Source organism: Periophthalmus magnuspinnatus, chromosome 14 (assembly GCF_009829125.3).
Source record: "Periophthalmus magnuspinnatus isolate fPerMag1 chromosome 14, fPerMag1.2.pri, whole genome shotgun sequence".
Taxonomy (NCBI): Eukaryota; Metazoa; Chordata; class Actinopteri; order Gobiiformes; family Gobiidae; genus Periophthalmus; species Periophthalmus magnuspinnatus.
Genome location: NC_047139.1, coordinates 13,421,101 through 13,433,969, shown reverse-complemented (window position 1 = coordinate 13,433,969; position 12,869 = coordinate 13,421,101). Strand labels below are relative to the sequence as shown.

General features: G+C 38.4%; 1 protein-coding gene across 2 annotated transcripts in view; it reads left to right on the top strand.

The window, feature by feature from the left end:
- Positions 1 to 12,869, top strand: part of ncam1a (neural cell adhesion molecule 1a) — a 543,500-nt gene that overhangs the window by 395,499 nt on the left and 135,132 nt on the right. For both annotated transcript variants that reach the window (XM_055226537.1, XM_055226538.1), the window contains exons 2-3: positions 10,191 to 10,265; positions 12,511 to 12,720. In XM_055226537.1, the coding sequence (XP_055082512.1) occupies positions 10,191 to 10,265; positions 12,511 to 12,720 (285 nt within the window). The remainder of the gene's footprint in view (positions 1 to 10,190; positions 10,266 to 12,510; positions 12,721 to 12,869) is intronic.

Below are 12,869 nucleotides of genomic sequence, written 5' to 3'. Positions count from 1 at the left end.
TCACGATTGGTATTCACTCGCTGCTCCTGCTGACATTTAATTCTGTATTACTTGATCTTTTAGCAGAGTTGTCGGCACAATTTTTTCCTGATGTATGACAGTTAACTGACACTTAACCACATATATATATATATATATACACTCCAGGAATAGATGTTGTTGCAGCGCTGGCTAACTATTTTGTTAGCGATAGCATCAGTTTATTAGCGGCCAGTAGTCTTTATCTTACGGAGGTCTATAGCGCGATTTGAGCGACGCTATCAGTGACGAAATGGATATGTTTCTTTGGGAGTGTTGTGTGGTGAGATAGCGTATACTCGAGGGGTTTCCATGGCGGCGTATAGGGGGTGGGTCAGCGCTGTAAAGCAGGGTAGTTTAGCAATGACGTTCAGGGTTGTTTCTTGGTAGAATTACAAGGAGATTACGCACGAGGGCCCATGTCTCTGAGGTTGCGAAGGCACAGGTTTAAGACGTAGTTCATAAGCCGACGTCACCCATGCCCCCACGCGGCCATTTTTCATAAACAATAAACAGAAATCATAGTCAGAAGTCAAGTTTCACTAACTTTTTCACTCAGATTTTGTATATATCTTCTAGTGTCGTTTAAGATATTTTATGTTAAGAAATGTGTACTACACTTAAACGTAATTCCGCCGTCATTCCACGTTTCTGAATGACGAGGACTGAAATCAATGGTAACAGTAATAGTTTTCTGACAGTTATGTTTTTCTTTTTTAGTCTAAATCCCATATTACCAATAGGAACATTTATTTTGAAGTCTTAACAAGGTTTTAACTGCTACATTTTAATTTATTCGCCGCTAGCTTATCTGAATTTGCACATTTGGAGCCGTAAATTAGAGTACTGAACTTTACTTTATTCTTTTTTTTTCTGACTTTGTTTTTTATTATATTAAAATGACCAAAAGAAGAAAGTAAAGCTTCTGTCTTTGTGTTTTTTCGGCCATCTTGGGATGACATCCGCTGTTTTGCTGTCGCTCAAGTCACATCTGACAAGCCTTTATGTGGCTGACGCGACGTGCAGTAGATCCATTAGCTGGAGGCACGCTGATTGTGTTGTGATAGCGCTCCGAAGGGGGAGTGACTTAGGGCAGAGAGCAAAGGGAGGGAGATTTTTAAGATGCTGTTTTCAATGAATATAGCATTTTTGTTGTTATGTGTTAGCAATTAATACCACATAGAAGTGTATCACTCTCTTTAGTAAGTGTCTCTGCACTTTATGTCAATGAAAAGTGATGGAAAGCTGTTCGATACATCCAGAGTGGTGCTGACTGCCCTGATGTCCAGATATCTGCTCTAACTTTGCAGTGTGTTGGCTAAAACTGATTGCGTAACTGATGGAGTAATGGGCAATGATCTGATATGAAGTAACTTGGGCTATTAAAGAAGACCTAATGTGCTTGTGTCTGCTGTATAGTTATAATCTATGACACCCGTGGATCATTATGTTATGATTTAGACATTTTAAATCGCAATATTCATCTTAAACGACTTAATAAACGAGACAAATCCGCTGACTTTCGCAAATACAACTTGAGGGGAGTAAATGGTGAAGGGAAACAACTATAACACGGCTAAAAGCTCTGAAAAGTCGATTTTTTGTAATAGGTTTGCTTTAATGCAATACCAATGTCATATATATTGAAACTCATCTCACATTTCTTCACCTCACTTAAAGGTAAAAGCATAGGTTATATCGTAAAAGCAGCGCCTTGTTGCGGAAGATTAAGGTGGAGCGCTATAAACAAACCTGGTAATAGGACAATAGAAGGAAGACAAAGGTCAGGCTGATAGTGCACGCCGCTGTTATACTGTTATGTGTGTATTCTGAATGTGAAATGCTTTAATCATAGAGAACAATTGAGACGGTTTAAAATAATATACTTTAATCATGCAACTAACAAAAACCGTTCCAGAGACGCTTAAAGGACCCATTTTTGAGGAGGTCACACTGTTATAACAGGACTTTTGTGTATTATAGGGCCTTTAAACTTCACAGTGCACCATAGTCAATGCAATGTACTGCCTTCTGCTTTAGTATGTAGTTGAAGATAATTTCTTAGTTTTAAATGTCAGCTGTTCACATTTTAAAACGCAATCTTTTGTGTTATCAGCTGCCTAAACAGTTGGTTCTGTGGTACATGTACTGTTGGAGTCAATTTATTTTTTCACAATATGTCCTTTCGTTCAATCCTACTTTAGAACTAGTATAGTAGTTGCAGTCCTATTTGGAATATGGTTTAGCCCAAGAATGCATGTTTGAATCTACTAGTACGACTACTACTTCTACTACTACTTCCCTCAGGCACTACTACTACTGTTACTAATACTACTACTTCCTTCTGCCACTACTACTACTATAATTACACCTCCCCACACTGTTGCTACTGCATCTATTACTGCTTCTACCACTTCCACACTGCTACTACTATTATTACTACTACTATTACTACTACTTCTACTCCTCCACCTACTACTACTACTATTACTACTACTTCTACTCCTCCACCTACTACTACTACTATTACTACTACTTCTATTCCTCCACCTACTACTACTACTATTACTACTACTTCTACTCCTCCACCTACTACTACTACTACTATTACTACTACTACTACTACTACTACTACTTCCCTCTGCTACTACTACTACTTCCACTACTACTACTGCTACTTCCCTCTGCCACTACTACTACTGTTACTACTACTACAATTACACCACCTCACACTGCTGCTACTATTACTACTACTTCTACTCCTCCTCCACCAACTACTACTACTACACATTCCCATGCTGCTGCTGCTACTGCTACTACTACTACTACTACTATTACTGCATTCAAGGATGGGTCAAATGAAGAGGACAAATTTCCCTATGAGGACAATAAAGTGTATCTTAACCTTAACCTTGCTACTACTGCTACTACTACAACTACTAGTATTACTACTACTAATAGAACTATACTGTAATTCAACTTCTTTATTTTAAGTATATGTTTATTATTACTGAAGCAAAGTTTATCTGTTTTATTCTCCTTTTAAATAAACTATATAGGTCTCACTGGTATCTCACATCTTCCAACTACCAATGCCATAGGAAGAGCTTGAAGGCACTACACACACACACACACACAAACACACACTCTCACAAAATGTCAACTTCACGCTTTCTCAAAATACTGCGGCTTTAAAGTGGGGTTGCACACTTGTCACGGGTGCACAATTCCCGGGTACAGTGAACCCTGGCAGTCTCCTCCACATATAAATATTCTGTGACATACCTCAGACACTGCACCACAATGAAACGACAAAAGCTAGCCTGCTACCTTCTCCAGCACTCTGCCCCGACATTTACACTCTTTATTTGTGGACGTACACAATGGAATGAAAAAGAAAAAAACAAAACAATATCATGTATATGTTTAAGATCGTTATTAAAGTTCATGTATGAGAACTGGGGATTTCTTTCCAGTAAAGAGTAGGTTTTCATGGCAACGGACCAATATCAGCTATTTCAGACAGTATTTCCACAGATTTCAACCGTTTATGGTACCAGGCCAAATTAACATCAACCTTTTAATCATTCTTAACTATTGATTAATTAACTATTTGTTCATGCTTTATTAAAGAGGTGGCTTTACACTTCTATGGTATATAACTCTTAGCACATTACATATTTAGACCTATGTTCTTTCTTCCCCTCGTTATTCTTTATTTGTCAGGGCCATGTACAAATTAATTAATCTTACAAAAGAAAAGATAATTTGTACCAGATTTAGCTTCTGCTACTTTCCATGTGCAGTCCCTGAGCACATTAAAAATACACATTTAAACCTTGTTCCCTTTTATTGTTTTGAAAATGCTGTACTCGCCAAAAACATATCAACATGTTTAATGAACTTCAGTTTTGTTTTTGATGCTCTGAGTCTCCGCTCCCTTTGCTCTCTGCGCTAAGTCCCTCCCCCTTCAGAACACAACACAATCAGCGTGCATCCTGCTATTGAAACTACTGCGCATTAGGTCAGATTTGTGAAGTTGTAGTGTATTGTTTTGTAGCATGATTTTGTATAGGGTTTGAATAGGACCTGGGAGAGATCGCTAGATTACTCAAACATGCATAGATGACGTATAAAAGTTCTTCAGGCATGCTTTTTGATGAGCGAGCAGGATTATAACATGGTAGAAAGCTCCAAAAAGTCGATTTTGCATAATACACCCACTCCCACTTTAAGGCTAATTAAGTTGTAGCTATTATAATAACAAATATGACTTAATTATGTTTTAATAGTGTCATCCAACAATACACTTCTTGTAATTTGCTGATCACTTTTTGCTTTATCCATGAGTGAAAAATAGTGTGGGGTTTTCCAGGTAAAGCAAAGCGCGTTACACAGTGGACCTTTAACAAAAGTACTGAATAAAGTGTAGTTATAACGCTGATAATGATGGGGTTTTTTTAGCGTCACCATTTCTGTTGAATCATAACAGCTTTTGACAGATGAGGTACTATACGTTTATAAAGCCCTCCATCTTTCCTCTTTCATCTCTGCTCTACTGCTGAACTCCTCACATTATAAAACACAACTCATCTAATACCGAAGAGATGACAGTCGAGCGTTTGAACATGCAGTGCCTACCCATGATGCTTTTCTTCCCCACCTTTTTTTCCCGAGGTGGTGCGTGTGGGAGGGGCCGTGCGCGGGGCGGGCTCGCGGTCGCTCGGTGTGAAGCAGAGGAGACGTGCCGCTGTCTGTCGCGGTGGGATCTCTCTCTCAAGTCGGAACATCAATAGAACCTTCTGCTACTCTCGGGTGTCTGTCAATCCCCTAAAATTAGATCAGGGTGGGTAAAAATACTTCACAGTGGGAGGCGTGCGCAGAGAAGAGGGGTCTTTAAATGTATTTCTAAAGATGTCTGTTGAAAATGATTATAAAGTTCTGAAATATTATGTGTGCGTTATGATCCGATGTCTAATGGTTGTGACAGACCAACAGGGAAGCTGTAGGTAAACAACAGATCTCAAAAGAACTGTTTGTATCCTGCTCTCGTACTGTTTTAAAAAGGTATTTTAGTCACAACCGAACCAGTGCCTTAACCTGCAGATAGAGGACACAAGTTTTTCTCATTCTCAGTATATGGACAGTGTCAGTATTTCCAAAATGCTGAGGGTTTAGGTTGTGAGGATTCAGATCAGACCGAGTCCTTTCTGAATTCAGCTGGATTTCAGTATTGAAACTGGCAACGCAAATGAGCCTGGTAGATTCAGATTGTGGCTGTGTCCTTGAGCAAGACACTTCACATGCTTTGACTAAGTATGCAGTGGTGGAAACTACACAGGAACAGTTTGGATACTTTTTACTTTCATTTCACTACTTTAAAAGCAGGTATCTGTACTTTCTAAGTCATTACATTTTCATACTGGACTGAAAAGTAAAAAGTACTTCTTACACAGTTTGAGAGGTTACTTTTAGCACATTCATGGTAACATCCTGAATAAAGGTTTTGAGTTCAAGTCCTGTCTTTGAGCAAACAAGTTTTTCCTCATTCTCAGTATATGTCACATGTGTCAAACTCAAGGCCTGTGGGCCAAATGTGGCCCGCCACATCATTTTATGTGGCCCATGACAAAGTAAATTAAAAGGTATGTCTGTCTTAGAATATCAGTTTTTCAGGAGATACACAGTTACACAGCAATTTTTCATATCTATGCAAATCCATATGCAATATTTGTAACTTAAATAATTAATATACATAGTACAGTTACTTAACAAAATTAAAAAGTAGTTGCATTTGTTTTACATTACATTTGGGTACATTTAGTTACATTTATCTTACAGTTACATCTGGCCCTTTGAGAGCAACTGTTTTGTTGATGTTTGTATCCTGCTCTTATACTGTTTTAAAAAGGTATTTTAGTCACAACTGAACCAGTGCCTTAACCTGCAGATAGAGGACACAAGCAAGTTTTTATCATTCCCAGTATATGGACAGTCTCAGTATTTCCAAAATGCTGAGGGTTTAGGTTGTGAGGATTTAGATCAGACTGAGTCCTTTCTGAATTCAGCTGGATTTCGGTATTGGAACTGGCAACACAAATGAACCTGGTAGATTCGGACTTGTGGTTGTGTCCTTGGGCAAGACACTTCACATACTTTGACTGGTGGAAGCTACACAGTATAGTTTTTTGGTATCTGTACTTTACTTAAAATGAACAGTGGATACTTTTTACTTTCACTTTACTGCTTTTAAAAGCAGGCATCTGTATTTTCTACTTCATTACACTTTCATACTGCCCTGAAAAGTAAAAAGTACTTCTTACACAGTTTGAGAGGTTACTTTTAGCACATTCATGGTAACATCCTGACTAAAGGTTTTGAGTTCAAGTCCCATCTTTGCGCAAACACGTTTTTCTCATTCTCAGTATATGGACAGGCTCTGAACCTCCAGAATGCTGAGGGTTTAGGTGGTGAGGATTCAAATCACAGAGAGTGCTTTCTGAATCCAGCTGGATTTCCGTATTGAAACTGGCAACTGAAATGAGAGACTCATGTGAGGTTCTTTCTGCTTTCTGAATAATCATTTTTAGAACCAAAACACCAAATTATAACATGAATAAATGGGATTATATATTTGATTTGAACATGTTTACCTTGTATCTGGGCTATGTTTATGAATTTTATCATCTGAATCTTACATATAGTTAATTTAAAAGCAACATACCTTATTTTTATTGTCTTAAAAAATGACAACTAGCATGCTAACCCCACACTTCCTGATTATCTGACAAAAACAGAGTTATTTTGACTTCAAGAGCTGCTTAGACAATATATCTGCACTGGGGTAAGACACATTTTACTCAAATACATTACTCCATTGACAAAAGGGTAAATTTTTCCATCTTCTCCATTCAATCCTTTACCTCATTCCAACCAGCAATATCGAAAAAATCTACATAACCTTCAGAATGAGGTTTTATATTGAAAACTGTTACATTATTTCTATCCGCTTTTCCTGCAGGAATAAAATTACAACTGTTCCATCTCTCTTATTAATCATCTCATCATTGTCCTCAGTGCGCGGCCGATCTTTCGTACCTGTCGCTGGCACTAATATAACACAGAGACAGAGCCATGTGTCACCAGCGCTTACACTGATCCTGAGAGATGACTAGCATTAGCGATGGGTGTGGGATATTTGCTGGTAAAACGTATTAGACTTCATCGCCTGCCGAGAGGAGCGAAGCAAAGGAAGGAGAAGGGAGAGGAGATGAGTCATAGAGTGCCTTTAAAAACACTTGTCAGAATAAATCTTGCCGTTCCAGCCTTGAGCGGTTTCATACTGCAAGAAAAGTAAGTGCATAAGGTCGTGTGGGCGTATTTTTTTATATATCGCTACATGTATGTGTAAATTACAAGCTTTTAACAGTTTAATAGTCTGGTAGATTTGGACTTGTGGTTGTTTCCTTGGGCAAGACGCTTCACGTGCATTGACTAAGTATGAGTAAGTATGCAGTGGTGGAAAGTACACAAGTACAGTTTTTTTGGTAGCTGTACGTTAATTACATTTTGCAGTCCATACTTTTTACTTTCACTTTAGTGCATTTAAAAGCAGGTATCTGTATTTTCTACTTCACTACATTTTCATACTGGACTGAAAAGTAAAAAGTACTTCTCGTATGGTTTTAGGGGTTACTTTTAGAACATTCACGGTAACATTGTGACTAAAAGTTTGAGTTCGAAGTCCTGTCTTTGAGTAAACATAAATATATACATAAAAGTCCCCAGAAAAAGTACTAAATTGCTTTGTGTTTACATTTAACCCAACTGTTCTCAAGTACATTTTAAAAGTAGTTGTAGATTTTTTTTCATGTGCTATTTTTACTTTTACTTGAGTAGATGTCTGTGTAATCCCTCAGTCGTCCAGGTCTGATCCAGAGCAAAAGACGTGATTTAAATCTGTCAACTGGACAAACTGTTATAGGAATGAAGACGTATTGCTGCTCATTTAAGCCGCTTCTTCAGTTCTGGGCCTGACACATAATCTCTCACCGATCTACAACTCTATCCTCAGACCCAAAACAAACAGGAACAAAGAGAACAATAGGCAGCCATTACAGGTTGAATAGGGTCGTTAAGGCTGAAACCGGAGACAATAGATGTTTACAGTTTCAGTGTCGACCAGCAATCTGACCAGAACTGAAGACGTGGCTTGGATGAGCAGAGAAATGTCTTCACTCCTACATTTTTTTTGTCCAGTTGACTGATTTAAATTTCATCTTTTGCTTTTACTTGAGTCGTTTTTTTTGTGTGTGTGTTTTGTGTGTTTCTCATACTGGATTCTGGTGTAGCGCTCGCTCTACTGGCAACGAGAGTAAATTTACATGGGGAAAAAAAAAGTTAATTAGGGAACGTGTCCCAATATGTTAATATAAACATGCAGTAGTAATGAACAGCAGAAACACTTTGAACGGCGATGATTTATAGACCTAAAAACTCCACTCAAAACAGTTCTGTTTAGCTGTGCATATGACTGAAAAGTTTTTATAAAGGTTTTTTTATTCTGCACTCTTCTGTTTTAATGATTTTATGATGAGAATTTGTGATTATTTATGTTTTGATTTGTGTGATTTCCTTATTCTGTGAAGCACTTTGAATTGCTTTGTGTACGAATTGTGCTATACAAATAAACTTGCCTTGCCTTACATGGTTTCTTCCTGTAACACTATAATTGTCACCACTCCACAGATCTAACATGTAAGTTGGTCCGGTGATGCTACCTGCTCATCTAAATGGACATAGATACGGAATATGCTGGAATATCTCAGTTCCTTGTTAATTGTTGATACGGGACAGTTAATACAAGATCACATGAGCAACAGTAGCTCATTTGGTAGAATGTTTGCCCACTGATCCGAAGGTTGGCGGTTCAAATCCCTCCCTCTCTCAGTAGAAATTGGTAGAGAGTTCAGATCCAATGTCCCACGGGTTGGCGGTGTGATTCCAACTCCCACAGATAAATGCTGTCATTGTGCCTATGTTTGCTTTGGGTCTGAGGATGGCGTTATATATGGGGGACTAGCTATATAAAAATCTGACCATGACCACCATTTTACACAATTGTATGAACTGAGATGAGAAAAAGGGCTTTTGGCTGTTTTGCTTCCCAAAAATATAATTTATTTCAAGGACAAGCAAAATTGGATACTTTGGTGCCACAAACGCAATTTAATAATCTGGTAACAAACATTTATACTCACACTTGCACCTGTTTTTAATGTTTTAAATGGACTGTATGTACTTTGAAAAGGAGAGTTTGAGTGCTCTCATTGGGCTCTCCCTGTATAAATAAATAAATAAATAAATAAATAAATAAAAGTAAAATATATAGTATAAGCACGATACTGTACGTGCATATGCCTGGTACTATTTTTGCAGCCGCTGGGCCCGGGATGCCCCCGCCGCTCTGTTCCATAGCACTCTGGAGAAGCATTATTGTATCAGCTCAGAGCTCCAATGAATCTCCATCTATTTCAATAAGCGCCTCATCATTACGCGTCCAGACACTTGTGCTCGGAGGGAGATTGCTTTTGTCACCAACTTATACTGTGCTGATTGCTGTCATTGTGAGTAATAAAGAACAAGAGGGGGCGCTGTGACCAGGGACGGGCGTTGTATAGGGTTGTCAGAAGTATTGGAAATCAGATACTAATCCATACTGAAACTAGTAGTCAAACTGGATACTCATTTGAGCAGGTATCGATATCGTTCTGGTCAGATTGCTGCTGAACACTGCCTTAGATGTACGTGTGTATCTGTGTGTTTTAATAATCCATTTTGTAGTTTTTCTTGGGATTTCAGAATCAGAAAACCCTAAAAACTGTCTGTGTTTGCTGATGTGAGCACTGTATCACCATGGGAACATTCGGCCCTAGACATACATGCAGTATTCCTCCCCAACGTGATGCCACAGCAATCTAGGAATACAGTTTTCCTGGCTGAATTTCTAGCTCCATTTCCTCTCTGCTGGGCTCTGAGCGTTTTGTTTATAGAAGGTTTTCTGTGGAGATTGCTGTACATTTGGTTAGAGAAGGCAATTGGATTGTGCTGTGTGCGTGTTGTCCCTTTGGCCGTTCCCCCTGGACTCACGTGTGTTTTGTTTCTCTTTGCAGCGGCCCTCCAGGTGCAAATCAACCCGACACAGGGAGAGATCAGCCTGGGAGAGTCCAAATTCTTCGTCTGTGAAGGTAAAACGTCTTTTTGGAATATTGGAAATGTAGTGCATGCTAATACTGTCAGTCGTCCTATCCATGCAGAGGTGGAAGTTGTACTCCAAGTTACCACTATGCTACTATTACTATAGATTATTTACAAATAATCAATAATCTGTTAAAGGAAATGCATGTAAGATTTTTATTTTAAATTTCATAAAATAAAAATATATTCAGGTTATAATTTAGTGTTTTGGTTCTTAAAACGAATACCCAATCAGAAAGCAGAATGAACCTCACATGTTACATAGCCATTAGGTTTCATGCTAATATTTAGTGCTACACCAAAATAATAACACAATGATAATTTATTCTGTCGCTTTGTGCTTTAGGGTGACCAGATATCCCTATTTAGCCAGGACAGTCCCAGTTTTGAGCCCTGTGTCCCGTGTTCCAGCAGATTTATCCAAAACCAGTGATTTGTCCCATTTTTATACATAAAATGTCCCAGGTGTCCCTTTTTTTGACCAACTTGATCCTGCCAACAGTAGAGAAGGGGATATATTATCATTTGTTTGGTTTAAATACAGAAAACTCTGCTTATAAATGACCATAAGGCAAAAAAACAAAAACACAGACTGACCTCCAAGTGAGTGAAGAATGTTGCATGGTCTTTTCACAGTTTTATTTCAGCCAACCATTCAAACCTGGTGTGTCCCAGTTTTGAAATTTGAAAATCTGGTCTTCCCATGTTGCTTGAGTGGTCAAGAGGTATTCACTGTCTGCCTAGTCTAGCCGAATGCATTTTAACTTGGGGAAATTAACATTATCCACCAAACATCATAAAGTTCCATCAGGTCGCAGATTTAGAAAGCAAAACATGGGCTACAAGCTAAAAATACAATTTGTTTTTTCAGTGTGCATTTTTCTAATTGTCAGAATACAGACAGTAAAAGAATGATGTGTCTTAAAAGAGTTATTAAAAGGAGTAGTGAGGTGACATTCATGAAGAAGTCGACTCTTTTGAATGGTTTCTTAGCGTGAACGGTCTGCTCCGGATCTCATTTTTTAAAAGAACTGTATCTTTTGACCTCAAGAGCTGCTTATATTCGGCTCCTTTGTGGGATCTGAAAGTCCCATCACTACTTATGTGTCTTAAAGGTGCTGTACCTGATTTTCACTGTCATAAAAATCCATTTTGCATTTACTCCTCTTCCAGATATCATGGATTTCTCCCATTCCACAGTAATGCAGCTTCAATCAATGCCCCACAAAATGAGAAAGATATCCAATTTAATTACACCACACACACATTTCTCAGAGCGTAATTTCTCTGCAAAACTGTGAAAGTGGATTTTCAGAAGCATTTGGCATCCAGCTGCTGCCATGGAACCACTTTATTCCAATTTCTTCATTTTTAAGTCGCACAATGATGTAATGCGATTAACCCACTGCGCTCTACGCCAGTGTCTCCCAACCAGTGGTGCGCGGACAAATTAGTGTGTGCTAGCAGTCAGGAAGAGGTACTTTGAATTGAATGTAAATACATGCATTTGATGTATCTGAGTAAAATAGTTTTGTCCCAATACAGATATATTATATACGCAGCTCTTGAGGTCAAAATATGTCCGTGTAGGGCCTGCATTTAATTATAAAGTGTTTTATATCACAATAAACTCTGCTCTTGTCTCTTAAAGTTGTGAAATTACAGCTTTTTAAATCATAGGTAATGGTGTGTGGAGTTACTTCAACATAATATTTCAACGTAATATTACTAAAGTAGAAGTGAAAGATAGTGATTCAAGAAATACCCCCAAAAAAATTTCATTAAATATTTTTTTTCCCCTGCTCTTTTCTAACTCTCTCATCAAGCACCCAAAGTATTCACCACAATGAGTTTTTAAGTGTTTTCTAAGACCAGAGTGTAGTTTTGCTCACGCTAATGCTAACCACTAGCATGCTGACAGCGCACCACCACTATGATCTGGTTCACAGAAAATAAAAAGATGTGGGTTTTCATTTTTTTATTAAATGCAGACAGCACCCTAAGAGCTGCTTTTCCAATATATCTGTACGAGGGCAACATTTTATTTTACAATTTTACAGCCCCTTAAAGCCACAATATGTAACTTTTTTGCCAACAAATAATAAAATAAAAGTGTTTTTTTTTTTGTTTTTTTTTCTATTTCAGTTGTGTTTATTGCATTGAAAAAAACATAGAAAAACATGTGAATGTAATTGGAAGAAAAAAAATGCAACATATGCCGTTTTTCTTTTGCAGTGGTGGGAGATGCTAAAGACATCGACTGGTTCAACCCTCAGGGAGAGAAGATTGTTCCAGACAACCCTAATATCTTTGTGGTCCGGAACGATGAGGTCACTTCCACATTGACCATCTATCACGCCACTATGGACAACGCCGGCATCTACAAGTGCATGGCCAAGGCTCCCGGGCAGGAGGCAGAGGCAACTGTACAAGTCAAGATCTTCCGTAAGTCATGCATACTTGTTTAGCTCAACCAAACCATGGCTAAACCGGGACTAAACCGGGACTAAACCAGGACTAAACCAAGGCTAAATCAGGGTTAAACCAGGACATATAGGCTGTGAAAGTATCTAAGACTGAACCACAGGACTGAA